Genomic DNA, 27,562 nt, shown 5'->3' with positions numbered 1-27,562 from the left:
TAGGCAAGAATCACTGGCCATGCAGGGTTCTCTGTGGCTTTAAGCTTCATGAAAGACACCTCATCCCACTGTTTCCAATCCCTTGAGCCCCAAGAGCAAGGCAGGGACCAGTAGCAGCTGAACTAGTGAGGGAATTTTTATTTTCTAGGAAGGGTCCTTACCAAGGAGAATCTAGAGCTGCACTATCAAGTATAGTAGCTGCTAGCCTCAGGTGGCTATTTAAGTTACTTAAAATTAAAAATTCAATTCCTCATTTACAGTAGCCACATTTCAAGTGCTCAGGAGCCACATGTGGCTAGTGGCTACTGTATTGGACAGTTGCAGATATATATATATATTTCCATCGTCACAGAAAGTTGTATTGAACAGTGCTAACTCTGGAACACATGTTGCAGCTGAGCTTGCAAGTGGGTTCTGAGGATAAGAAGTAGATTCGTTGTTAGGACTCTCATTCCACTGTGGAATCCTTCAATGGAAAAATATAGGTTAAACTTCAACATGTTAGTTCAACATGCCCATTTACTGAGCACCTGTTGTGTGTGCCTGGAGGAGGGGTGTTGGGATAACAGATAATACAGACATGGTATCTGAGATGAGAGCCCGTATTCTTGGTTTAGGGGATTGGGGGGCAAATAGAAGCAGATAGAATCTACAGTTCAGGGTGATATTAGTGGAGATTGAGGGGCATATGAGGGACTGTGAAAGCATAGACTAAGGAGTGAGTACCTCTACTTGCATAATCAGGGAATGGTTGCCAAAGAGGAAAAGACATTTGAGCTGCATCTTGAAGTGGCATTTTTCTAGGTAGATTATAGAGAATAAGAGGCAGGCAGGAGAATAACACAGAATCCTAGAAGTTAGAGATTCTGGGTGGTTGGTTTGTGCAGATAACCAAAAAGCAATCCTGTGGATTAGGGTATAGAGAGAATATATCTGAGAGGTAGAGAAATGAGGGGAGAAACGACAGGAGAGAAAGGTACAGGAAAGACAAGTCATGAAGGTGCTCAAATGCTAATCTAAAAAACTCGGATTTTGTTGTGTGAATTGTATTAAGTCATGGGACGTTTTTAAGTAGAGCAATTACATGTCAGGTTGCATTTTGGAAAGATCCCTGTGGCTATAAAGTTCAGGATGGATTGCATAGACAAGGCTAGAAGACAGTGGCTGTGTCAGAAGCTGTTCCATAGCCTAGGTAAAAATAAACAAGTCCTGGACAAGGCAGCAGTGACCATGGGAATAGAGAGGGCAGCACAGAGTTAAGAGATGACAGGGAGGTAAAGTCAGTGGGACCTCAGTGAGTGGAAAAGTTGGGGATACTGCCAGGCAGGTGGGCACCAATTCTCTTAGCCAAGATAATGGAGCCTGGGAAGAACAAGTTGAGAGATGAGCCGCTCTGAGTTTGACTTGGGGTCTGTTGAGTCTGAGATGCATGTGGAACCGCCCAGGAGGCCAGAGGAAATGGAAGTACGAGAACCTTTGGAATCAGGTTCATCACTGTAAGGCAGTCCCCAGACTGTGGAGAGTGTGGAGTCTGTAATTGGCCACAGCTCTTCCCTACCTTGCCTACTCTGGCGTTACTCCCACTCCCACAAAATGCCTTTACTTTTTCACAACTGTTGAGTGCAAGCGAGTTCCTGCTGTCATGAAAGGACTTTTCCCAGATGATACATGACCACCTCCTTTTCTCTTCTCAAATATTGAATCAAATTTATGGTGCCCATTTTCCTTAATCAGGCTGTTATCAGACAGTGAGCTGGGTGAATTTGATTTAAAGCAGATTGTAGCACCAGCCAGTGACTGCTCCTGGCCCTAATCAAGACTCCTTCACTCTTAGGAGAAGATGCCTTGCACTAGATGGGCTTTAATGGGCACTTCTATCTCGTGGACACTAGCTCCATTTCTGCCAGATCTCTGGAAAGTTGCCTCACAGCTTCCCTGCTAAGACCCTAGCTGTAAGGTTCAGGAAACACAGTCTTTTCTTTTTGCTGTGATAACACGAGTGATGTTGCTGCTGCTGTTAAAAATGATAATAGCTAACAATTATAGACTGTTTATTGTGCCAAATTCCATCTTAAGTGCTTTGCAAGCATAATTTGTTTAGTCCTCACCACTTCCCTAAGAGACTGTACTAATATTAACCCTGTTCCACACATGAGGAAGGAGCATGAGGTTCAGAGAGGTGAAAACTCAAGGCTATAAAGCTAAAAGAGATGGAGTTGAGATTATCATCTAGATCTGTTGTGCTCTAAAGCCCAGATTCTTCACCATTACTAAATTTTTCAGCCTTCTCAAAAGTTTGACTTTCTGGAATGTGTCTTGGAGCTGCAGTCTTACTTTTCACCCTGGAGTCTATATGTGGGTGCTGAGATGGCAGTTCCTCTAAGGATGTGGCTGATGACTGCTTCTGGGAGTAGGTGCATTTAGATGAGTGAAAAAGAGACAACTGGGCCTTTCAGCCCCCTTAATGGGACATAACTTACACAGTGTCAGCTTCAATTGCTGACTGAATGGTCCAGTGGTTTGGGGGATCCTGGCAGGAATGTTTTCCTTGTCCTAACATGCTTGTGTAATGGTAACCTAGAAGAAGAATGGGTGTGTTTGTCCAACTTTCAGGCTTTGAATGCTGATAATTTGTAGACAGGGAATACAGGGGCGTTAGAACTGTGGAGTGGGCAGATGTGGAGGAGGCACGGCTGCAGGAGAAAGCAGGCCCATGGAACAGAGAACAATTTGTTTATCAAGGGGCGGGATGCGGGGTGTGGAGGAAATCTTTGCAGTCAGGCTGCGGAGACTGAGTGGGGGCTGCTGGGCTGGCTGCCAGGGGTCCATGCTGGTTGCCTATCCTAGGAAGCTTGGGAAAGAGGGTATGTGCTCTCCCCAAGAGAGAGGGCAGATCTGGGTCATATACTCAGGCCAGGCATGTGGGAGTTCCTTTGTGTCCCTCAGGTCAAGACTCAACTGGGAATAGGTTTAGCATTGCTGTCTAGGGGTCTGGCTGGTAGCCACACACCTGCAGGTTCTGCAGAGCCAGAGTGAGCACTTGCGGCAACAGGTTACTGATGAGGGGAGAGAGTGTTATCTTTACTTGCTATACTGCTTGGCCACCAGACAGATGCTGACACTGCTGCATCCTCCTTTTTTATGCCCTACCCCATCCCATCTCTTCCCCACCCCTCCAAACAGATACTGATGGGCGTTTTCAGTAAAGACCTTTTCCCTCTCAAGAACAGAAGTAGCTGACAAAGTACTGTGATGAGGAGTGATCTTCACTCACAGGCACACTGCTTCCTGCAGGTCTCAGCATCATGCAGGCAGCGGAGGGGCAGTTCTATGCACTGCAGCGAGTCCAACACCCACTCTGGATTGGGCCCTGAGCTGAGTTGCTCTGGGAACACAGACCTCCTGAGGTATCCCCTGTGGTAGCACGTGGTAGCCTTTCCCAGTTGCCAGTTAAGAACAAGACAGCCAGGGAATGGACAGTGTAGTGCTGAGAAAGCGACAGACTTGGAATGAGAAAACTTGGGTTTAAACCTTGTCCCCACCACCACTAATTTGTTTTATTCACTTAGAACTTTGGAGAAGGCATCTCTTCTGCTTCTTCTTCCCTAACATGAAGGTGATATTACTTTTCTCACAGATTAGCAGGAGGGTAAAATGTAAGAATACAATAAGGGCACAGTAAATAAGCTCTCTGAGCCTTTGTTTCCACAAGTGAACAAAGAGGATTATAATATCCTTTTTTGTGGACTTATTGGAAGTATCCAATGAAATGATGTATGTAAAATATTTAACAAAGTGCCTGGCAAGTAGCAAACACTCAACAAATGGTAGAATAATAGATATGGTTATTAGAGTGGTTATTAAATATAAGTGGGTCTATCAGCCAATCTGAGAACATATTAATAAAGTTGTAAAAGCCATTGGGCCAGGAGCAGAGAGAAACATGGTAGTTCAAATTAGCAAACTGGGACCCAGAGGGTCAGGGCTCCGGATTGCAAGTAGCTGCTGCTGTGGCTCCCCCTGGTGCTTGAGAAGTGCAGGTGCCTCTGGCCCCAACAGGAGCCAGGCTTTCCCCAGGGAAGAGAAAATGTCCTGCCTGGCCAGGAAGCCAAGCCCTTGCAAAGCCTTCAGAGTCAACACAGAAAGCAATAGGACCCAGACAGCAGTAGTACATTCCCAGGAGTTCTGAACCCTACCCAGATAGGGGCTTCTTGCCTAGCATGGGGCTGTAGTACCCCGATCTGAACAAGTCACCAGTAAGCAACTCTGAGGCTAAGCATCTCTCTCTGACGCAGCTGCATCAGAGGCCTGTCTGGAACACCTAGAAGAGTGGATGCTGGGCCTGACCCCAGCTTGTATAAACTATTTCCCCACTAAGCCTTTGCCTCCTTGGTTTGGGAGTATCTCCATTTCTGGTATAAGATATTCCCCACTATGACCCAGAGTATTAGTCCCCCAGCCTAGGGCTCCTTTGCCTAAAACTTAGTGTTTCCCCAAGGAATTAACTCCTAATCCAAAGAAAGCAGCATGGGGGCTTCCCTGGTGGCACAGTGGTTAAGAATCCACCTGCCAATGCAGGGGACATGGGTTTGAGCCCTGGTCTGGGAAGATCCCACATGCCACAGAGCAACTAAGCCCGTGTGCCACAACTACTGAGCCTGTGTGCCACAACTACTGAAGACCGCGCTCCTAGAGCCCGTGCTCCGCAACAAGAGAAGCCACTGCAATGAGAAGCCTGTGCACTGCAACTAGAGAAAGCCCGCGTGCAGCAACGAAGACCCAATGCAGCCAAAAATAAATAAAATTAAAATAAATTTTAAAAAAGAACACTCCTGAAAGAAAAAACATTTAAAAAAAAAAAAAAAAAAGCAGCATGGTCAGCGTTGAGTCTTCTCTGCTAATGGATGCCACCTCAGATATTGAGAAAATCAAGGCCTTAGGGAGTTAGCCCAGGTTCAAGGTTCTAGCTCTGCTACCAACTAGCTGTGTGCTTCTGGACCAGTCCCTTCTATTCTTTGAACTTCAGTTTCTCATCTGTACGATGGTGATTATAATCTCACCTAGCACATAGGGCTGAGAAAACTAAATGAGATAATGCACATAAAGTGCCCAGCACAGAGACTGGCATGACATGGAGGCTCAATTTATGTTTCCCTCCCTCCCTCTCTAGCTGAAGTCAGGGATGCCAGTAAAAATGTTCACTGTGCGTAACCTCAGCCATGCTGGAAACAGTGAACTTAAATACAATCAGCAGCTTTTTCTTCATCGTGGCAGTAGCTCACATAGAGTCACCATGGTAGCTGCCATTGTTACTAGAGGCTGCATCGCAACAACAGCAGTATCTTAACGATGTCATACTTCTTTACATTTACATCCCAAACCCCCGTGACCCTTGTTACCCCAAGCAGGCAAGCATTATTTTACAGAGGAGGTCCTCAAAGCTTAGAGAGGTCAAAGGACTTTCCCAAGGTCTCACAGCTTGTATGTGATGGAGCTGGATTTGAACTTAGATTTGATTGACCCCAGCTGACCTTGGGAACAGCAGCTTGTATGAGCTGCCTTGGCCTCTAGACAAACCATGGATTCACCTGTCCTTCACAAATGTGTCTGGATTCCATTTCCCCCAAGCTCAACCTCTTTCCTATCTTAGCTACCTTAAGGAGCTGTAGGTGACTTCTATCTCCCTTCCATTACCTCCACTGGTAATCAGAGCCCATTATTAACACCGGTGTCTGTTCCCCAGATTTAGTGATGAAGGGATGGAGGTGATTGAGCGGCTCATCTACCTGTATCACAAGTTCCATCAGCTAAAAGTGAGCAATGAGGAGTATGCTTGCATGAAAGCAATTAACTTCCTAAATCAAGGTGAGTAACTGGGCGTGGGAAGAAAAGACTTTTTTTTTTTTTTTTTTGCCAGTGAATATTTGCCCTCTTGCCTTCATGTTTCACCCCTACCCCGTTTACCCTCAGGACTGTCACACAGAATCTGTCACACCATGTGGGTACCGATCTTGGAAGTCCTGTGCTGCCCTCATCATCATCCTGCCCCACTATAGTGCAGAGCATGGTTTGGATTTTTTCTTCAAACCTAAATGCCACAACCTCTATAACTCATAGAGGAAGGAAGAGGATTTGCTTTGTTTAGTCAGTTTTAATGCATTTAAACACAGACATCAAGGACAGTACATGCGTCATTTAAAATATGCACCAAGTTTACCAGCGACTGAAGAAGAGCAGAGTGACTGATGAAACTACTGAGATAAGGGATCTGTGACAGGCTGACGGCCCCTTCAGGGCAGAGCGGGGGTGCACAAAACTCACACACCCATATCAAGCGTGGCTTTAATTCGAAGAGTGGTGGGTGTGATTTACATGGAGTATTACCTGCAGAGTGGTGCTTGGTAGCTGCTGGTAAGCAGAGTATGCAGGAGAATTTGTGCTCCCTTTCTTCCAGAGTAGCATATGAGTACTCTACTCTCAGAGTGGGGCTGGGCTGTTTTGCTGCCTATGACATTGAAAATGCTATGTTCTGGTATTCAGTTTCCTAGTCCAGAGACTCTTGATCCCCTCCTCTTTGCCCACTCCTCCCTCAGTACTGACCTCTTCCTCTTGCTTCTGCACCTTTCATGCATTTATCTGGTGTTCTGTGTGCCTCCCTTAGGCCAGGCCCTGTGTTGAGCATTAAAGACATTGAAATAAATTAGATCCCAGGTTCCTGGCCTCAAGAAGTATACATTCTGATGGCACTTGTTACATTGCTTGAGCCTCAAATGGGGGGAGATCAGTAACAACTACTTGGAGGACCAGAAATCTGAGAGCTGGGCTCAAAGGCTGGGTAAGATTTATGTATAGAATATTTATATTCTATATACGAAAAAGGGGGATTGTGTGTGTTTATATGTATATGAACACACTATATAATATATATATATACATATATGAGAATGAGAGAGACATCTACAGGCGTACCTTGGAGATACTGCAGGTTTGGTTCCAGACCAGCACAATAAAGTGAATATTGCAATAGAGTGAGTCACATGAATTTTTTGGTTTCCCAGTGCCTGTGAAAGTTATGTTTATACTATACTGTGATCTGTTAAGTGTGCAGTAGCATTATGTCTTAAAAAACAGAGCACATACCTCAAAAAAAAATATTGCTATAAAATGCTAACCATCCTTGAGCCTTCAGCGAGTTGTAATCTTTTTGCTGGTGGAGGGTCTTGCCTCAGTGTTGTTTTTGTTTGTTTGTTTTAATTTATTTTTTAAATTTATTTTTGGCTGCGTTGAGTCTTCGTTGCTGCATGCGGGCTTTCTTAGTTGCGGCAAGCGGGGGCTACTCTTCATTGAGGTGCGCAGGTTTCTCATTGCGGTGGCTTCTCTTGTTGTGGAGCACGGGCTCTAAGCACGTGGGCTTCAGTAGTTGTGGCACGCAGGCTCAGTAGTTGTGACTTGCGGGCTCTAGAGCACAGGCTCAGTAGTTGTGGCACACGGGCTCAGTTGCTCTGCGACATGTGGGATCTTCCTGGACCAGGGCTCGAACCCGTGTCCCCTGCACTGGCAGGTGGATTCTCAACCACTGTGCCACCAGGGAAGCCCTTGCCTCAGTGTTGATGCTGCTGACTGATCAGGGTGGTGGTTGCTGCAGGTTAGGGTGGCTGTGGCAATTTCTTAAAATAAGACCACAGTGACATTTGCCACGTCAATTGACTTTTTCTTTGATGAACGAACTTTCTGCAGCGTGCAATGCTGTTTGGACATTTTACCCACAGTAGAACTTCTTCCAAATTTGGAGTCAGTTCTCTCAAACCCTACTGCTGCTTTATCAACTAAGTTTTTGTAATATTCTAAATCCTTTGTTGTTATTTCAGCGGTCTTCACACAGCTTCTTCACCAGGAGTAGATTCCATCTCAAGGGACCACTTTCTTTGCTTATCCATAAGAAGCAACTCCTCATCTGTTAAAGTTTTATCATGAGATTGCATCAATTCAGTCACATTTTCAGGCTTCACTTCTCATTCTGTCTAGTTTTCTTGTTGTTTCCACCACATCTGCAGTACTTCCTCCACTGAAGTCTTGAACCCCTCAAAGTCATCCATGAGGGTTGGAATCACCTTCTTCCAAAATCCTGTTCATGTTGATATTTTGACCTCTTCCTGTGAATCATGAATGGCATCTAGAATGGTGAATCCTTTCCAGAAGGTTTTCAATTTACTTTGCCCAGATCCTTCAGAGGAATCACTATCTATGGGCAGCTATAGCCTTAGGAAATGTATTTCTTAAATAGTAAGGCTTGAATGTTGAAATTACTCCTTGATGCATGGGCTGCAGAATGGATGTTGTGTTAGCAGGCGTGAAAACAAAATTAATTTCATGGTACATCTCCATCAGAGCTCTTGGGTGACCAGGTGCTTTGTCAGGGAGCAGTAATATTTTCAAAGGAATCTTTTTTTCTGAGCAGTAGGTCTGCACAGTGGGCTTGAAATATTTAGTAAACCGGGTTGTGAACAGAAGTGCTGTCATCCAGGCTTTGTTGTTCCATTTATAGAACACAAGCAGAGTAGATTTAGCGTAATTCTTAAGGGCCCTAGGATTTTCGGAGTGGTAAATGAGCATTGGCTTCAATTTAAAGTTATCAGCTGCATTAGCCCCTAACAAGAGAGTCAGCCTGTTCTTTGAAGCCAGACATTGACTTCTCTCTAGCTATGAAAAGTCCTAGATAGTGTCTTCTTCCAATATAGGGCTGTTTTGTCTGCATTGAAAATCTGTTGTTTAGTGTAGCCATCTTCTTTAATTATCTTAGCTAGGTCTCTAGATAACTTGCTGCAGCTTCCGTATTAGCACTTGCTGCTTTACCTCACACTTTAATGGAGACAGCGTCTTTCCTTAAATCTCATGAACCAACCTCTGCTAGCTTCAGACTTTTCTTCTGCAGCTTCCTCACCTCTCTCAGCCTTTATAGAATTGAAGAGAGTTAGGACCTTGCTCTGGATTAGGCTTCGGTTTAAGGGAATGTTGTGGCTGGTTTGATCTTCTATACAGACCACTCAAACTTCCTCCATATCGACAATAAGGCTGTTTTGCTTTCTTATCATTTGTGTGTTCACTAGAGTAGTGCTCTTAGTTTCCTTCAAGAACTTTTCCTTTGCGTTCGCAACTTTGCTAACTCACAAGAGGCCTAGCTTTCAGCCTGTCTCGGCTTTTGACATTCCTTCTTCACTGAGCTTAATTATTTCTAGCTTTTGATTTAAAGTGAGAGATACGTGACTTTTCCTTTCACTTCAACACTTATAGGCGATTGTACAATTATTAGTTGGCCTAATTACAATATTGTTGTGTCTCAGGGAATAGGGAGGCCCGAGGAGAGGGAGAGAGACAGTGGAACAGCCAGTTAACCTAATAGTCAGAACGCACAACATTTATCAGTTAAGTTTACCTTCTCATACGGGCGTGGTTTGTGGCACCCGAAAACAATTACAATAGTAACATCAAAGATCACTGATCATAGATCCTCATAACAAATCCAGTAATAATGAAAAAGCTTGAAATATGGCAAGAATTACCAAAATGTGACAAAGAGACACGAAATGAGCAAATGCCATTGGAAAAAATGACACCGATAGACTTGCTTGGTGCAGAGTTGCCGCACACCTTCAATTTGTGAAAAATGCAATATCTGTGAAGTGCAATAAAGCAAAGCACAATAAAACAAGGTATACTTATATACAGAAAGAAAAACTGGAGTGACCCAGTAGAATACCAGTGACCCAGGTAGAATAGTATGAGTAGAAGCACATAGGAGACCATGTGTAATTATATGTAGAAGCGTGAAGATTTCTGAATGGTTCCAGCAAAGAGCAAATTTAAAGATACTGTGAAGGATAAATTGGGAAAGGTAGATTATTCAGTTAGTTGTTCAACATCCACTGGTGCCCATTTTGTGCCAAGCCCTGTGCTGGGAGCTGGGTACAGAGTTGAGAAAGATAAGCCTAGCCCTCAGGGGGCTCAGTCTAGTGATTGTCCTTGATAATTTTTTCCTTTATCTTATTTCTCTTCCCTTACCCAGAGCTTTTGTTCCTCCATGTCAGAAAGAGAGAAGATCCCCTGTTGAGACAATGTTTAATAACTTTTCTTTGAAAGATACACATATTCAAGGAGCCAGTGTTTCTTCCACATTATAAAGCCCCTCCCATTTCCTGTGGTTTTTTCACAGATATCAGGGGTCTGACCAGTGCCTCGCAGCTGGAACAATTGAACAAACGATATTGGTACATTTGCCAGGATTTCACTGAATATAAATATACACATCAGCCGAACCGTTTTCCTGACCTCATGATGTGCTTACCTGAGATTCGCTATATTGCAGGTAACATTCTGGGTCCTGGGCTTCCAACCCTTCCTTGCTTTTCTTAACTTGTGAAGGGAATGAGGAAAGCAGTGTTTTCAGGATGCTGATGCCAGGCCTATCACCAGCTGAATAAAAGAGGTACTACCCCTGCCCTCAGAAAAATTATATTATAATGAGAAGTTTGTTTTTTCTTTGTAGGGAAGAGAATCTAACATTTCCTAAGCTCCTGTGATGTGCAGGGTCCTTTGTGACCTAATATCATTTAATCTCAATTTCTGCAGGACTGGTGGCTGGTGATATTATGGCCATTCTATGGATGGGGAAAGAAGCTCAGAGTTTCTCAAATTAACGTCATTTCCTGAATTATATACTTTAAAAGGGTGGATTTTATGGCATGTGAACTAACTATATCTCAATTATTTAATTGATTTTATTTCATAGAATTGCCTATAGGTTTTTGAGGATCTTTCATTAAAAGTGATATCTTTAAAATAATTCTCAAAAATCCTGTGTTCACAAAGGAATTTTTGTTTTAGTTGTTTTGTGGTCTTGACCCCTTTCTGAGCTTCTTGACATTTTAAATAGGTCCATTTCAACATGAAATCCTGGCTTTTGTTGTTGCTTTACTTCCATTTGGTAAAGATTCTTGTTTATAGTTATCTAGCACATACTGAGGGGCAGCTCAGAAATGTGACCTCTGGGCTGAGATTGTTCCTGTAAAATTCAGCAGTACAATTTTGAAGGAAAAAAAATTTCAGTCTGATAAAATCAAATTTTACTTTTTGGGTCACAAAATAGTCTAGGAGATGTGAACTGGACTTAAATAAACTATTGGAATTTTAGGAGTGTTTTGATAGTGTATGTCTCAGCATTTTTAAAACTATGTTCTACCAAGCAAGATATTAATCAGGTGCTCTGTGAAATACAGGTCAATAATTATATCCCACTCTCCCCCACAGAGCTGGGTTGTCAACACTGACAGCCCTTGGAATCACCTGGGAAGCTTTTAAAAAATATCCATTCTTGCGTTGCACCTCTGAAGATTCTGACTTAACTGATATGGAGTGGAGCCTGGTCATCAGTATTTAAAAAAAAAAATTGCCAGGTGACTGTAGGGTTCTGTCAGGGAGAAGAACTATAGCCTCATATTTGCAAAGTATATTAGCATCCTGAGTGCTCTTAGAAGTCCTCCAATAAAAAAACCTGTTTTAACCCTGAATTTCTCAATTTATTTGCCCCTGTAAACCCCACCTCCTTTTTCCTTGCTACGTTTTATTAACCCATTATACTATTCTGAAGAGCAGTATTTTATAGAATGCTAGTTAAAGAAGCTACTAGGAAATGAAATAGGATATAAGTTTCTCATGTTATTTTCGCTCTAAGAGGACATCTAGGAATACCTTTCAGTTTCAGATTCCTCATCTGTAAAATGGGGATTAAAAAGTAAAATCTGTCATACAGAAATATTGTGAGAATTAAATGAGATAATGTATTTAAACACCTAGCACAGAGTTCAGTATTCTTTGGATAGTAGCAACAATTAGAGCTTGCACCATTACTGGACTCCCTAGGGCACCAAAATAGGTCTGGGTAATAGGATGTTAGCCCAGTCTGTTTTACCTTTGTAATACTCGTGGCACTTTCCTCACCCCAGTCACTAGAAAAGGCAGTGTTCTTTCACCAGCCCAAGAGGAGGCAAACACGCCCTTCTACTAGTGGCCACAGCTAACTCTTCTTTTTCTGCCTTTTCCCAGGAAAGATGGTGAATGTACCCCTGGAGCAGCTGCCCCTCCTCTTTAAGGTGGTGCTGCATTCCTGCAAGACAAGTGTGGGCAAGGAGTGACCTGTCCCCAGCACCCCTCCTCAGGCCAATGGCAAGGCCTGCGGTGGGCAGGACAGGCTCCGGAAGAAAGAGCCAGAGAGACCAAGATGGAGGCTCTGGAGCAGCCTTGCCAGTTGCCTCCATAGCAAAAGAGTTTTTGTTTGTTTGTCTTGTTTTTTTAACCTCATTTTTCTATATATTTATTTCACGACAGAGTTGAATGTATGGCCTTCAACATGATGCACATGCTTTTGTGTGAATGCAGCCGATGCATTTCCTTGCAGTTTACAGAATGTGAAGATGTTTAATGTTACAGTGTTGTCATTGTTTAGAGATAGTTCTTTTGTATTTTGAGGGAGAGGGTGGGATGGGGCTGAGATGACTATTTCCATAATATTGACAAAGATGACTACCTCAGTGGAAAGGGAGGGGTGTGACCAACCCTACTTTTTCCACATGTTCTCAGCAGATTCATACATTTGTCTGTCAGAGAGCAAACTGCCTTTTTCTAGCTACAGAATTACCAGGTAAGAGAGCACACCATAAAAGGGAAAGTGGTATTAGGAGGTTTACTAAGCAAAGTGGGTGAGACATTGGGAACAGGACAAGAGATGAGGATTTAGCTATCTCTTTTCTTTGGAAAGCATGAAAGCTGAGAGTCGGGCACAGTGACCAAATCTAAGTTAGGTGTCCTCCCTCCAGACGAGTCCTCAGGGAGAAGGGTTTCTTTTCTCACACCACACTGTGGGGCCTCCCCTCTCCACCATCCATACGACCACTACTAATTTCTGCCACTGTCACCTTTTCACCTAGGCAAAGCCCTAGTGGTAAGCTAATCCTTGGGATTTGCCTACCATCTCCCTTGGGGCTCACAGCTACCTAGTTTCCTTTTACTTTCCTTAGACTCATTGCCTCTCCCTTATAAAACTTGACTTCTTATTGGCCCTTTGAAAAAACAGGTGAGTTCAGAATGTCATGTCCAGAGTCCTGATGCCCACTACTGATTTACTCTCCTTTCACCTTCAAAGAGTAGTGGGACAAAGACCAGACTGCTAATAGCATAAACACTCCTCTTTTGGAGTTCCCTGTTTCTCTCCCCACCCCATCCCATTCCACCTCCAGATCTGAATCTAAAACTGCAGTCTCTTTTCCAAACAGCTGGAAGGATCATTCACCCGTCTGCTGACCAGAATTTTTGCCCCTACATTCTACTCCATGCTCTCCTAATCTCTCCCAAAATGAAACCAGGTTTCTTCAGAATAGTAAGCCCAAGACCCAGAGTGGCCCAGCTGCCCCTTAGAGTTATCCGTGGCCTGGCTGACCAAGGTATGGAGGGCTAGAGTCCAAAGCTCCTGGAAGGGAAGGGGGGCTTTAAACTACCTCGTGTTCCTAAAGGCCTGGCTGCCCCCTCTGCAGGTATGGCCTGGACCCCTTGTTCTTTCACTACCTGCCCCACCTAGTCCTGGGAAATGTTCCTTACCCTCTTGGCTTTGGCCAGTAGTCACACAAGGTCTGTCATGGAACTCTTTCAGGTGCTTTTCCCTTCTCTGCCTTACTACAACAGTTGTCCCTGCCTAAACCCACGTACCTCCCACAGCCAATGCAGCAGACAGGCCAGTTAGCTGGGTACATCCCTGGCTAAGCTTGAGGGGCCTACAGGACCTCCTTTTGCCTGTTTAGTCAAAGGCTGTTTGCTCTCTTCCCAGCTCAGCCTAGCACACTTACTCAGAGGGCCACAACATTGTGTGCATATCGGGTAGTCCGCGTCAGATTGTAATTTTTTCTTTCCGGTGAAATGTTACGGGTACCAGCAGAGTGATGACTTTATCCCTTGATGGATCTAAAACTCAGAGCATTACTTACCAATGCCGTTTCCCCATTTGCTCTGAGAAAGGAAAAAAAAAGAAGAGACGTGGTCCTCAGGAAAAGCGCCAACCAGAATGTTTTTCACATGTCAATGGGAAGATTTGTGTGTGTGTATTTGTTTATTTCTAAATTCACAATATTTTTGTTTTTCTGCTCTTTTATTTAACCAACTAGATCACACTCTTTGGCTACAGGTCAGACTCCGAGCCGCTTTCCTCAAGGTAGGGGAGGATACACATATCAGAGACCCCTTCTCCAGGACGGCTCTAATGTGCTGCATCTTTCTTTGCTAGACCCCCATCGGCCAAATTATTATTATTTTTTGAAATTGCTTTTCTCTTAAATTAAGCATTTTACTGGTTGGGTTGGGTATCAGAGGGAACTGCTCTCCATGAGGCAGCAACATGTCTCTTTAATAATGCAGCATTAAACACAGCAAGTTGTTAATTTGTGGAGTGGGGGAAAGGTTCTGCAAGTTGCCATTGTACAAATCCATTTTTACAAATGTTTGCAGCAGATTCCACAAGAACAAAGAGCCCATTCATTGCTGAGAGCCCTGCAGAATCTCTGAGCCAAGTGGCCTTGTGTTCTGAGCCGGAGCCTGACCTGTGGACCACCTTTAATGTCTTCTGCACCCAGTCCTTTTATGACGTGGGCTTTTTTTAAACAGGGTAAAGTGACTGTGTTGCGTCGCAAACTCAGGTATTATGAGAGGAAGGTAGGAGTGTAGCTAGCAGTGTGGAGACATTAGGTCAGCCACTAGATGTATTTGTGAATTCAGTTTGAAGGACACAGAGAAAGGTTGGAGGGGGAGGTTTGATGTGTTTATTTTTTGCCTTTCTTCCCATGATGTTTGGTTAACAGGTAGCCTTTTTGCTAGTGGAAAAGAAAAAAGTTGTGCATGTTGTCTGTAATTCCCCTCCCTTCTGTCCTCTCTCTGATCCCCTGCCACCAGCAGCACTCACTTTGAGTGAGAATTTTTCCACCATAAAAATATGACTCTGAAGGCTGTGTGGTAAAGGAGAATCCCACCTCATTGCACTGCACTGAAACGTACAAGCTATTCCCTTCCTTTCCCTTTGAATGTTTTCTTGACCCGAGACAGAAGTTTGGAATCTTGGAACTTCACCTACAACTCATGCTCTATGGCTCCTTTGTAGACTTTTGGAGTCTTTCACAAGGCTTGGTGGTCTTACCCTCAGTCTGGAGAAACTCCCCAGAACCTGTCTCAAAGCACTCCATCTGGCTCAGAGGATACCCAGCCCCCCAGCCAGGCCTGATCCTTAAGTGAGGTGGGCAAACCTCCAGGGACAGAAAGCAGCAGGCAAGAACCTCTGTCCTCTTCCCCAGATCCAGAGGAGGAGGGATAGAGGGAACTGAGGGGTCTCCATGGCATCATGACAGTCACCCTCTCCACAGCACCGTGCCTCTCACCTGCCACCCCTTGTCAGGGAAGAGAGTCCTGCCGTGGCCAGTGTGTCACCAGGTCCTTAAAAGCCCTGGGCTCTCTGAGCTGGCTGCCTTGCTCTACTGCCCATATCCTACCTTTGTTCTCAATTTACTGGGGAATGGGACAGACGGAGACAGACAGATAAACCCAGTATGGGCAACGTCTAGGCCATGTCCAAGGTTGGCCAAAGTAAAGGGACTCTGGCCTCCCAGCAGGGCAGGAAGTTGAGCAGTGGTTCCAAGTCTTTAGCTCTGGGCCCCTGGTCTGTGTCTTTTTTTCCTTGTTGCTTTTTAAAATTTTGCAATTGTTTTAAGAAATCCAGTCTTTTAGACCAGCCCTTTTATTAAACTTTAAATTTTTCTTTGATTTTTTTAAAGTAAAAAAAAAAGAAAAAAAAAATTAAAAAAAAAAAAAAAACTAAACAAAAACCCCACCACTCTTACTTTCCCCAACTTGATCCATGAGAGTCCCCCTGCACTCCCCTCTGCCTTTGCAGTTGATCATTCCTCCCTTTTCCCTCAGCTTGAAGCATCTATGTCCAGTGTCTGTGAAATGATGTTTTATCTGTGTCTCAGGATAAGAAATGGCAATCATTCCACCAGGTGCTGGAAACTGGTTAGCCTTGAGGCAAGGGTTTCTAGGACCACAGCTCAGGGATGTGTATTTAATTACAGGGTCCCCAGAAACCCCTCTCCTGGCTACCACAAGCAGCAGCTTCTTTTCTGGGCTTGGGAGCCAGACCTGGACTGTTTCCTCAGAGGCAGGGCCCCCAGAAAAGATCCTGGGGCTTCCTCTTTGGCCAGAGCTGGGCTCCCTTGAGACTTGAAGAATTCTGGCTGTCCTGCAACATAAGCCGCAGTGACCCTGCCTCTACCGGCTCACAAGATGCCTGGTCCCTCTGCCTAATCCAGTCCTCATCTGGCCTCCCTTCTCTGGGCCTGCGGCCCTCAATGGGCCACAGCCTGCTCAGGAATCAGTTGCAGGCTCAAAGGGAAGCTGTGAATCAGGCCAGAGCTTGCTTCGAGCCCAAGAAAAAGGTTGTCTTAATGGTGGAGGCTAGTCTTCCAAATCCGAGAGCCAGCCCTGCCAGCCAAAGGATCATTTTTGCCCTTTGGTGACCATTGTTTTCTTTCTCTGAAATGTCTTATAATAGGTGATAATGTTGTTGACTCAAATTTCCATGAAAAAGAAAAAAAAAAAACAAAAAAACTACCTCTTGAGTGACATCCTGGTCTATTCCTCTCTGAGGAATCTTGTGGGAAAAGAATACTGTAGCTCCTGCTCTGTTTACATGTTTCTGTTGGGAAAGAAACCCCGCCTGCCCTGGGGTGTTGGTGTTTTTGTCTATGTTGCCATCCCAGGCCTGCGATAGGGGCTTGTGGCTGTGTTGTAATGTCTGGGCCATGTCTGGGGAGTCCTTCCCACCTGCCCAGCCAGGGACTAGCCACCCCCTTGAAGAGGCTTCCATTTCCTTCCTATGATCCAAGGCACAGGGAGCACCACCTCCCGTGACACCACCTTCAGGAGCTCTGGTGGCACGTGCATCCATGAGCCTACCCCTGGGCTACCTACCCGAGGCCCACCTCTACCCACAGTCCTGTATAGGAGTCGAGTAAACAGGATGTCTTTGAGCCCTTGTCCCCAAAGGGCCGGCCAAGGGCTGCCCGCCAACCTGGCTCCATCAATCCTGCATGACCAAGTGATAGTTGGCAGGCTCTGCTACCCAGGCCCTCTGCTACCTCCCACCCTGCCATCTGGCAAGGGATGGGCCCTTTTCTGTGAATTGACTACCTGTGGAAATGTGACCAATTAGTGTGAAATGCATGTTTAGCAAATGTTAGGTACTGTATTTGAACCAATAAATGTGAATCCTTCTGCACACGGCATCTGTTTGTGAAGCGTGTCTGGGGTTCCGAGGAGGGACGATGGGTTGTCCTTAGGAGCTGGGCGTGCCTTCAGACCAATTGCTTCTGCTTGCAGCTGATACTCGCCCACTTCCTGTTGCTGAGAGAGTCTGGCAGAGATCTCTCAGAACTGTTTGAATCAGTGCGCCAGTACTGACTGAGGTGCCTGCTCTGTGTGCCAGGCAGTGTGTCGGGCCTTTTCACAAACCTGAACCTCCTTGAACTTCAAGAATTATTACCTCTATTTTGTAAATGAAGAAACTAAGGTTAAATGAGGGTAAGGGACTAACCAGCCAGAAAGTGGCACAACTAGAGGAACTGAGTCTAGCAGGGGAGGCAAACTCAGACCTTTGCAGTACAGTGGGATCAGGATTGTAATTAAGGAGGTATATGGGGATGTGTATGGGCGTTTATGTCATTGTGGTCCAACCAATTAATGCCTGCCCTTCCAGAAAATAGATGAGGTTTTCTAGAGGTGAGAAAATGGAGTCTCTGAGAGGTCATGGGACTCAGGAAGAGCTTCACAGGTAAGTGTTGAAGATAGGCCTTGAAGAAAGTCACCAGACAGAAAGAGGAGGATAGACCAAGTCAGAGGGGTCAACAACATGTTTGAAGACCCAGCTGTGAATCAAACATATGGAATATTCAGACATAACAGGGTTCTGCCATGGCAGGAATGGTGGCAGATGGGAGGTTTTTGCAAGAGTTGTGGCTGGAGAAGCACTTGGAGCCTTGAATGCCACATGCAGGAGTTAGAGGAAGGAAAACCATCTGCTAAATCTCAGGAAAGAGCTAAATCTCAGTGACAGCAGTGTGCTGGTGGGTGGCCTGCCTGTATGTCACTGTGGTCCAACCAGTTAATACCTGTTTTTCCAGAAAATAGATGAGGTTTTCTAGAGCTGAGAAAATGGAAGCTCTGAGAGGTCAAGGGACGTGCCCAAAGTCACACAGGAAGTGGCAGAGTCCTGACTTGAACCTAGATCTGCCCAACTGTCCTGTAATCCTGCTGTTCCTACGATCAGAGAAGTGGCGGAGTTTGGGTTGAGGGTTATTTGAAGACAGATAGGAAAGATGAAAGCTCAGTTTGGGAAGATAAAGGCTGAGGAGTCTGATCAAGTTTTGTTAAATCCCATGTGTGAAATGAGGGGAAGCCCAGCTGCCTTCCCATACCTCAGCCTTCTCCAGCACAAGGGACCAGAGAGCCCTTGAGGTTTGAAAGAGATGGTTTTAGAATAAAGGAAATGCTGCAGAACTAATTAGTAGATTCTTTTTTGCCCCACAAGAGGGAACAGATAAGACACAGAGGTGCAAGGAACATATTTGCTAAAAGCCTGGTAGTGAGTGCCAGGCTCTAGGATTGGTGTTTTACATGCCTTGGCTCCTGTAATCCTCGTAACAATTTTGCAAGGTATAGGTCTCAGCCCCACTTTACTCATAAGCAAATTGAGGCTCGAGGAAGTTAAGCCATTTGCCTAAAATGACACATGAGTAAGTGACAGAATTGGCTTTTGAATCCAGGTCTATCTGATACCAAAGTTACAACAGGCTTCCTCCCTTCTGGGCCTTAGCAACTCCAATAGTGCTGAATATGAATGTGTGGAGTTTGTAACAAAGCTCAGGAATGGCCTTTGGTTGAACTTTTTGCTATTAACAAAACAAAACTCAATTAAACTAATAAAGGATTAATTTCTATAAGAGGCGAATGAACAGACCCAAATTGATCTGAAAAGCAGTGCTGTCCCAAATATATGTAGAATGCTACAGACACCAAATTGTGGTTTCTCAGAACGTAGAGAACCCACAGGTGTCTCCATGGAAAGAGAAGTAGGAGTTCTACTGCCGAAAATCTGGGAAATACTGCACTCACTTTACCTTCCTCTTATTGGTTCGCAACCTTCGCTGGCATATTAAAGGCTTTGAGAAGTGCTACCTAAAGAAAACTTTAATTTTGTTTAGCTCAGGGTCTACCAAAAGTATTTGACCATGGACCATTCTTTCCTCCTGTTAAAATTCTGTTGGGACAGTGTTCCATGGAATAAAATTTAGGACACTGCTCTAAATTTATAAATTGCTACTTAACTAATGCTGAACTTTTGGTTTCTTTTGAGTGCCAGGCAAAAACCTGGAAGTAAAGAATAATAAAGTAATTAACATATATAGAGCAAGGCTAAGTGCTGTGCTAATAAGCATTTTATGTGCATTTGATTACTGATTCCTCAACCCTATGAAGTTGATGCTATAATGATCCCCTTTTATAGGTAAGAAAACAAAGGCCCAGAAAGGGTAAGTAATGTGCCTAAGTTTACATAACTTGTATGTAACCTCAGGAATGAATAAAAACCAGCACTGATTGAGTGCCTTCTACTAGGATCTACAGAGACCCTTACTCTTATGCAAAACCTCTGAGGTAAGATTATCTCTATTTAACTGAGGAGGAAACAGGACATGCTGGCAGCTCTGGGTTGTCAGAATCTGAAGCCAGAAACCCCCAGAAATGGTGGGCAGGGGAGGGTGTTAGGATGAGGTTGGATGTGGCTACATGGAGCTCTCTCTGGGGGATCATTTTCCTCAGGCAGATTGTGTGACAGCATACACATCAACCAGAGGTCTCACCACCTGAGTTCTAATTCCAGCTCTTTCCTTTTCCAGTCATATGTGGCTTTGACCCAGATAGATACCTCTCTGATCCTCACTGTCCCTGTCAGATAAATGGAGTTGACGGTGCTTGTATCTTGGAGGTTTAAGGAGGATTCACTATAGGTGGTTCAAAGTAGGGGCTCAATGAAGTCAATCCATAAAAGGAAGCTGTGTGAGGGGAGCTGCAACCCCTCATACTCCAATAGCAGAAACCCAGAAAAGCCAGAAGCCCCCTCTCTGACTTGGCCTGGCTGCCCACTCAGGTTTTAGGTCCACAGTGGTAATCAGCCTCTCTCAGATCCTGTGGCAAAAGTGCCCAACTGTCAGACCCAGGGCTCTTGGAGTCTTGTTCCCTTGGCAACAAGTCTCACCATGGAGACCACAGCCCCATCCTTGCCCTCCCTGCAAGCTCCCTCTCCACAGACCTTCCCTATTCAACACCTAGTCCTAGGAGCAGTGTAGGAACTAAGGAAAGCTTCAAGGAGGCCCTTCCTCAGGCTGAGGACTTTGAGGCACAGCCAGGAAGAGAGGCAAAGGGAACTCCCATTTTTTGTGTCTATGCTTAGCAAGGTTCTGAGGGGTCTACATATGTGGCCCCATTTAGGTTGAAAGTCAGACACTCACCCTATTTTATGTAAGTGGAAACTGAGGCTCAAGGAGACAAGATGGACCAGCTCAAAGTCTCACAGCTGGTCAGTCTTGGATCGAGACTTGAATCCAGGGTTTCTGAACCAGGAACCCCTGCTTTCTCTGCAACTCCCCCTGCCACACTCACACACGCACACATACACACACACATTGTCAAGACACAGCCTCCAGCCTCAGTCTGGGGAGGGTTAGGTAGGTGGGTGAATCCCCTCTGCTCTAGGCCTCTGCTGGGAGCAGGAGCAGCAGTCCTTTGAGTTCTGGGCTGGCCTCTGGTAGCAGCAGCAGTGGAGGAACTGCACTATTTTAAGCCAGGGCCGGCAGGCCCCATGTGGGCACAGGGAGGGTGGCCTCGGGCCCTTGGCCAGCTTCCTGGAAGTCACCATGGCCTCCCTCCTCTCCCCTGAGCAGCTTTCTGAGGCAGTCACTTCCCTACAAACAGGAAGGAGGCTCTCAGGCCGAGACCTCCAGCCCCAGCTTCCTCCTCTTACACCCCCCACCCCGCAGTCTTCGCTAATACATGGGGGAGCCCACCAGCTCCAGGCCCTGATCAGTGTCCATTATCTGGGCTGTCTCTTAGCAGGTGGGTGGGAGGGGGTCTGGACTTCTGCTGCTTGGGCTGTCCCGGTTCACCCATTACAAGTCTAAGGCCTTCACTTGCCCAGGATCCTCACCCACAGCCTGATTTCTCCTATACATTCCCATTGAGGCTGGCCACTCTGAGCCAGAAGGAAGAGCAGAGGTATCCCCAGACTTGGTCCCACTCAAGGACCTTAGGGAGAGAGAAACTGGGACATTCCCAGAGAAAGACGGGGGCAAGAACTGATAGACACAGATTGACTGTGGCAGAGACAAAAGCAGAGAGAGAGACAGCTGCAAAGGGCTGGGGCCAGGAGGGCAGTGGGGTGTCTCTGAGTGGTTGCTCCTGACCACCTCCAAGCACAGGCTCTGTCTCAGGGCTGTGGGGGCCCACCGGCTGCATGGCTGAAGAGGAATGTGGGGAGCAAGGCTGGGTCACCCCTTGAGGGCCAAGCGTGTGCACTGTAAGATAAACTACCCCAGGAAGGGGGCCCCAGCTGTGGCTGCATGCTCCAGGAGCGTGGCGGAGAGGCCCAGGCCCAAGGCTGGAGCCCCATCCCTGCCAGACACCCATCTCCTGCATCTCCTTCTGAGGGTCTCCACCAGGCCTCACAGTCTAGAAGGTCTCAGGACCCTCAGCCTAGCCCTTGAGGGCATGCAGATTGCCATTCATAGAAGAGCAGGGCGCCCTGGGAACACCGCCAGCCACAGTCTCACTTCTCCAGCCCTGGCTGCAGCCCTGGCTCAGGTGAGGGGGCTGGGGGGGTGGTCTCTCAGCTGACCATGCAGAGCAGGGCTCCAGCAAAGCGGCACTGTCATGGAGCAGCTCAGAGCAGGACTGTGATTTGTCCCCATGTGCCTTTGCACACTCGTGCACGTGTGTGAGTCTATGTGCACATGTCCATGTGCTTACATTTCCATGTGTTGCCAGGAGCCCCACTCTGCCTCCACAAGTCCTTGCTCTCAGACTAGAAAAGTAGCCCCCAGAGGCACCTGGTCTCTCCCACCCTCACCAGGTGGTCCAGCCCCGAGAGCCATGAGGCAGAGGGAGAAGAGCAAGCAGGTCTTTTGCCGTCCCCCGGCCCCCCTCCCCACACTGCAGCTGAGGCTCCCGCCGGCCACGGCCTTGACCCGGCACTATGGACTTCTCTGACATTGGCATCGGATCTGAACATCTGGCAGCAGGCTGATAAGGGGTGCAGCGGAAACTGCCTCTGCTGCTGCCAGCAGCCCCACCCCCTCCACTGCCCTGCAAGGGGTCTTCACATCCACAGTCTCTTTCCAGCTCAGGGCCCCTGCCCCTCTCTTTTCTCATTCTCTGCTTCAGCCAGTTTCTCTCTCTCTCTCTCCCATTTCTTGTCTCATTCCTTCTCGACCCCCCATTCCTCTCTTCTCTGTCTCTCTCTCTCTGGCCATCTCTGCATCTGTTACGCTGTCAATGGGTCTCCCTTTTCTCTCTCATTTTCTGCCTCATTCTTTCCATGGCTTCTCTCTTTTTCTGTCTTTCTTTCTACACTGTACCCCAACCCCAGCCTAATGGTTCTTTCTCTTCTCCATTTCAGTTTTTGGGTCTCTGGTTTGTTTGTTCCTTGTTCCACCTCCAGGAAATAGGCCTGGCACTTTGGGAAAGTCCCCACTTAGAAGAGAGATCCTGGGCTTTGTTTGCTTGGGGAGGGAGGGAGGAGGGAGCCTAGTTCAGGACTACACCCCTTCTCCTTCCCCTCTGGGTGGGTCTCATGGCCTGGGACCACCTGGGCTGGAGCTGGAAGGAAAGGACAAATAGGCCACCCAGGGGCCCCAGCAGAGTGGAGAGGACTCTGTGTCTGAAAGCCCAGGTTCTGGACTCCCACTGCCTAGATTTGAATCCTGATTCCATCACACCCTTGTTCTGTGACTTTGGGAAGATGCCTCATCTCTCTGAGCCTGAGTTTCCTTATCTCTCAAATACTGTTCATGGAAGGTGAGGGGAAAATACTACCTACCTCCCAGGATGGTAGAGAGGTGACTGACCACAGGTGTGGAAAGGTTAATAGGGAACTAAGCAAATAGGAGGCACTTTTGCGTTAGGGCCTTGCACTCCCAGCATGCCTCATCCAGTAAGGGTGAGGGCAGAGGGGGCAGCACAGAGGAAGAGGATGTCAGTAAACATCCAGGGTGATTGGGGTGAGGAAAACCCAGCCCGAGTGGTGGAAAGTAACAGCTGACTGCATATAGAGAAGGCGGCAGGACAGGAGAACAGGCAGCAGAACTCTACACCCACAGGCAGCATGTGGGTACAGCGGCAAGCAGTCATTCAACAGACACTCGCTGATGCTGGCTCTGTGCTGGCTGCTGTGGACTCAGAAATAAATCAGCCCTGAGCCTTTCCTTGAGGGTTCCCCAGGCTGGGGTGAGTCATTCTATCACAGAAGGGCAAACAGTGTTCAGGATGATGTTGCAATCTCAGACTCAACAGAGAAAGGGCCCCTAAGGACAGACCTGCCAGTCCTTTCTTTGGTTGGTTTGTGTTTTGCCAACATTTACTGAGCACATACAACATGTCAGGCAGCCACTGAGTATGTTACATGTGTTGTCTCATTTTGTCCTCATTTTATGGAGAGGATGTGAGACCCAGGGAGAGGAAGTGACTGGTCCCAGGTCACACAGCTAGAACACGGAAGAATTGGGATTTAATATAGAGTCTCTGCCACTAGCGCCTCAGCAATTCTTCTCCAGACTCAAGGCCTTATGAGGAGACTGGCAAAGCCAGGCTGGTTCTTTCCATGGTGCTGTGATGTTGAAAGACCCTGTTTGTCCTATTTAAGAAGGTGGGGAAATCACCTTTGCACCTCTTCTGATGGGATACTTTGTCAAGTAGTTTTAGAATGACTCAATATATCCATGATTTGTAAAAATTAAAAAAAAACTTTTAACTTCATCCCCAAAACTTCACAAAGTATCCGATCAAAAGAGGTGCAAACGACCATGATTGTTTGTTGTTCAGTTTTGTTACATGTATATGATATATTGGTGATATAGGGTATTTGCTGGAATACTTCTTTTTCAAATCCAGAGGATGAGTGGTATTAATCCAGAAACAAAAATCATTATATTAAAATGGGGAGACTAGTTAGGTTCAGTCATATGCGAGAGAAGTGTATCCTGTAAGAACTTCTATGGGTAAAAAAGACATAATTATGAGGTCATGCACAATGGGGAATAAGTTGCAAACTATGTCATAGGTAGAATTAGAATATATTGAATGAGTAGAATCAGTCAGTTATGATTGTCAGAAAACGTATTGTCTTGTGTGTATTTTCACAATAAAAAATGTCTTACCTATTGTGTTAATCATTTCACAATATATGTAAATCAAATCATCATGCTATATGCCTTAAACTTATACAGTGACGTATGTTAATTATTTCTCAATAAAACTGGGAAAAAATGTTTTAAGTGGCACAATGAGGAAGACACATTAGGTTTTAAATATAGTTGGCTTTAGTTATACAGAAAAATCCCTCTCATCCCAAGCCAGATAAGTGAGGTGTTCTATGTTATTTGCCTATTTCCTCAAATGAAGGGAGTTGTGTGTGGATTCTCCACAGTTGTGTGTGGATTCTCCCATGGTCCCCCTGTGCCCCTCCTCACCACCTAGGACAAGAGGCTGGGAGGTAAATCCTCTGAGGACAGAGACTTCTTTCCTTTTCTTCCCTTTCCTCCAGTGCCTGGACCAGTGTCTGGCACCTAGTGTGCCCTCAGTGAATGTGAGATGAATGAAGGAATGCACAAAAGAATGAGTCATGCATGGGAGGGGTACAGAGCAGAGCAATTGGGCCCTCCGAGACCAGGATGTGTGTGGGCCTGGAGATTGGATAGGGACACCCTCAGCTGCATGGGGAGGCCTGGCCTTCTAGAAAAAAACCCCTTCCCTCTGCCCTGCCCTAAATTTCCTGGTCTAGCTACCCACTTGGCCTACCCCGGGGCCACTGTAACCAACCACCTGGCTCTGGAGGCAGTCTAAGCCCAGCCTCAACTTTCCCAGCTGCATCAGCGGCCCTCGGTGGATGGTGACGTTCAGAGAAGCCAACGTGGAACGCGCACACGGGGAGGTGTTTATTCAGCTCACCTGCTTGCCTTCTGTCCCCCTCTTCCTTTCTTCACTTTCTGGAAGAATAAAAGGACCAGGCCAAAGCAGCAGGGCCACCTGGTCAAGTCATCCATGCCCCTGCCTCCACGCCAGCCCGACCTGACTCCACTCCATGTCTGGGACAGGCCGGACCCCGCTCGCTGGGCCAGGCCCCAGGGAGGTAGCCATTCAAAGGGAGAGAGGCCGGGCTGCAGGCTGGGTGGGGGAGCTGCCCATAAATCAGGCCCCACTCCCACCCAGTCGCTAACAAGCGGGGCTGCCTACCCGCCTACGTGGGGTCCCTGCCTCTGGGCTGCCACAGCAGCCTGGAACAGCCAGCTGGCCAAGGCCTCCTTGAGTGCCTTGGCCTCCGCCCCCATCCGCAGCCCCGAGATAGATAGGGGTATTTTTTTTTTCTTTTAGGAGAAGAAAAAAAATAGACCTAAATGAAGAGAAACACCAACAAAGAAGGAGAGAGGCCTGCAGAGTCACGTGGGGGCAGAGACCAATTGGGCCTCCGGTGGCCCCCCCACCCAGGGCGGGGAGGAGGAGGAGGACGGACGGACAGGGCCAGCCTACTGTCCGCCCGCCGCCCGCCGTGGCGTGAAGGAGCTCCCGTGTGCCCACGGTCGCCACTGCCCCACCTGGGCCGCTGGAGCTTCCGCTAGGACCCCTGGTGCCCAGGGTCCACCCTCATCCAGCGTGAGAGCTCGCCTTCCGCTCCGTAAGTGAGGGCCTGGGCCCAGGCCTCTAATGGCCAGCCTCCCTCCTCAGTGCCTCCCTGCGGCCTGGGCCGGCCACTGCCTGCTCTGCTGAGTGACTGGTGCCCGCTACTCTGGGCAGGGAAGGGGCCAGGGATCTCCCCAGACCTGCCCTCCCACCATGCTTCCCCCTCTTTTCCCCTGGGTGGCTGATGGGAGGAGCTAGGCCTATGGGGACAGGCCCTACAGGGGTCTGTGAGTGTCCTGCTGTCTATGGGTGCCCGGGTGTCCACAGGACTGTGTTGGCCCAAGCCTCGTAGTCTGTGAGTATGTCTGTGGTCCCTGGGTCCGTCTTTGGGTCTCTGGGTCTCCCTGAGAGTCTGTGCTGTCTCCATGGATGTCTCTGAGTCTCTGTGTAGATTCATGCATCTGTCTCCAGTATCCATCTGTCAGTCCGGGTTCTGTGGCTGGGCCAGGTCTGTGTTTGCTTCCCTGGGTAGGTGGGTGAGGGGCTGTGATTGCCCACATGTTGAGCTGGAACCTGGGGCTGTGAGGGGTGGGTGCAATGAAGCCTGAAGGGTCAACCCAAGGGCTTCCAACCAGTGACAGTGGAACCTCTGGGAGAGGGGATCCAGGTGGAGGGGGCAGGGGAGAACAGGCTTAGAGCACAGCCGCCACCCCACCTGGGTCCCCAGCCCAGACTTGTGCTTACACTGCCTGGGTCTTCCTCAACAATGTCCAGGAGACCCCCGTGGGCTCCACCCTAGAGAAGCTGACTGGGGATTCCCCAGCCCAACCCTCCCCCTCAGTCCCCTTCACTCCGCTGCAGAGGTGGTGCTGCTCCTGTTTTCCACTTTCTGAGGGCCCTTCCCTGACGGTTCAGAGGCAGTAGCACCCGCCCGCCAGCTCCTGCAGATACTCTTGTTTCTCAGGGGCTTGGGGTGGGGGGGTGGGGGTGGTGGGGGGGGGTCTGCAATAACTCTCTTTCCTCCCTCCTCACCGAGACTGTTTCATGAACTCTCACGGAAACCACAGAACCCCTTCTGTAGGGCCGATCTTTTCCATTTTATATACGGAGAAACTGAGGCTCAGAGAAGCGAAGTGACCTGCCGGGGCTTGCATCGCAAGTCGGCCGCAGATTCTGCCCTTCATTCCGCTGAGTGAGCGAGATGGGACGTGGTCTGCGCGGGGTCTCGGGGCCTCGGCTCGCAGGACCAAGGCGCCAGCTCCAACCAAAGCCAGAGGCCTCGGGGTAGAGGCCCAGACGAAGCTGACCGCACCCAAGGGTCCGAGCCTTCAGCCTTCAGATCTGAGCCTTTCGGTCGCTGCGTCGCTGCGAATGCATAATTGTGGTATTTCCCGGCTTGAAGATCGCGGCTTTTTGGCTTTGCTGTTCTCAACACTCTCTCGGACCCTAGGCGCCCCGAGGGGGCAGGGGCAGGAGCAGGATGCGCCTTCCTCTCTCGGGTCTCAATGTTTTCATTTGAAAAATGAGAGTGACGGAG

The 27,562-nt window shown here is 47.3% G+C and overlaps 1 protein-coding gene across 2 annotated transcripts in view; it reads left to right on the top strand.

Moving 5' to 3' along the window:
* The window catches only part of NR6A1 (nuclear receptor subfamily 6 group A member 1), a 207,171-nt gene extending 194,696 nt beyond the window's left edge, over positions 1-12,475 (top strand). For both annotated transcript variants that reach the window (XM_059926570.1, XM_059926569.1), the window contains exons 8-10: positions 5,744-5,865; positions 10,211-10,363; positions 12,100-12,475. In XM_059926570.1, coding sequence (XP_059782553.1) covers positions 5,744-5,865; positions 10,211-10,363; positions 12,100-12,188 — 364 coding nt within the window. In that variant the 3' untranslated portion in view covers positions 12,189-12,475. The remainder of the gene's footprint in view (positions 1-5,743; positions 5,866-10,210; positions 10,364-12,099) is intronic.
* The last annotated feature ends 15,087 nt before the right edge of the window (positions 12,476-27,562 follow it).

The sequence above is a fragment of the Balaenoptera ricei genome, chromosome 6 (assembly GCF_028023285.1).
Source record: "Balaenoptera ricei isolate mBalRic1 chromosome 6, mBalRic1.hap2, whole genome shotgun sequence".
NCBI lineage: Eukaryota > Metazoa > Chordata > Mammalia > Artiodactyla > Balaenopteridae > Balaenoptera > Balaenoptera ricei.
This window is presented reverse-complemented; position numbering and strand designations above follow the sequence as displayed.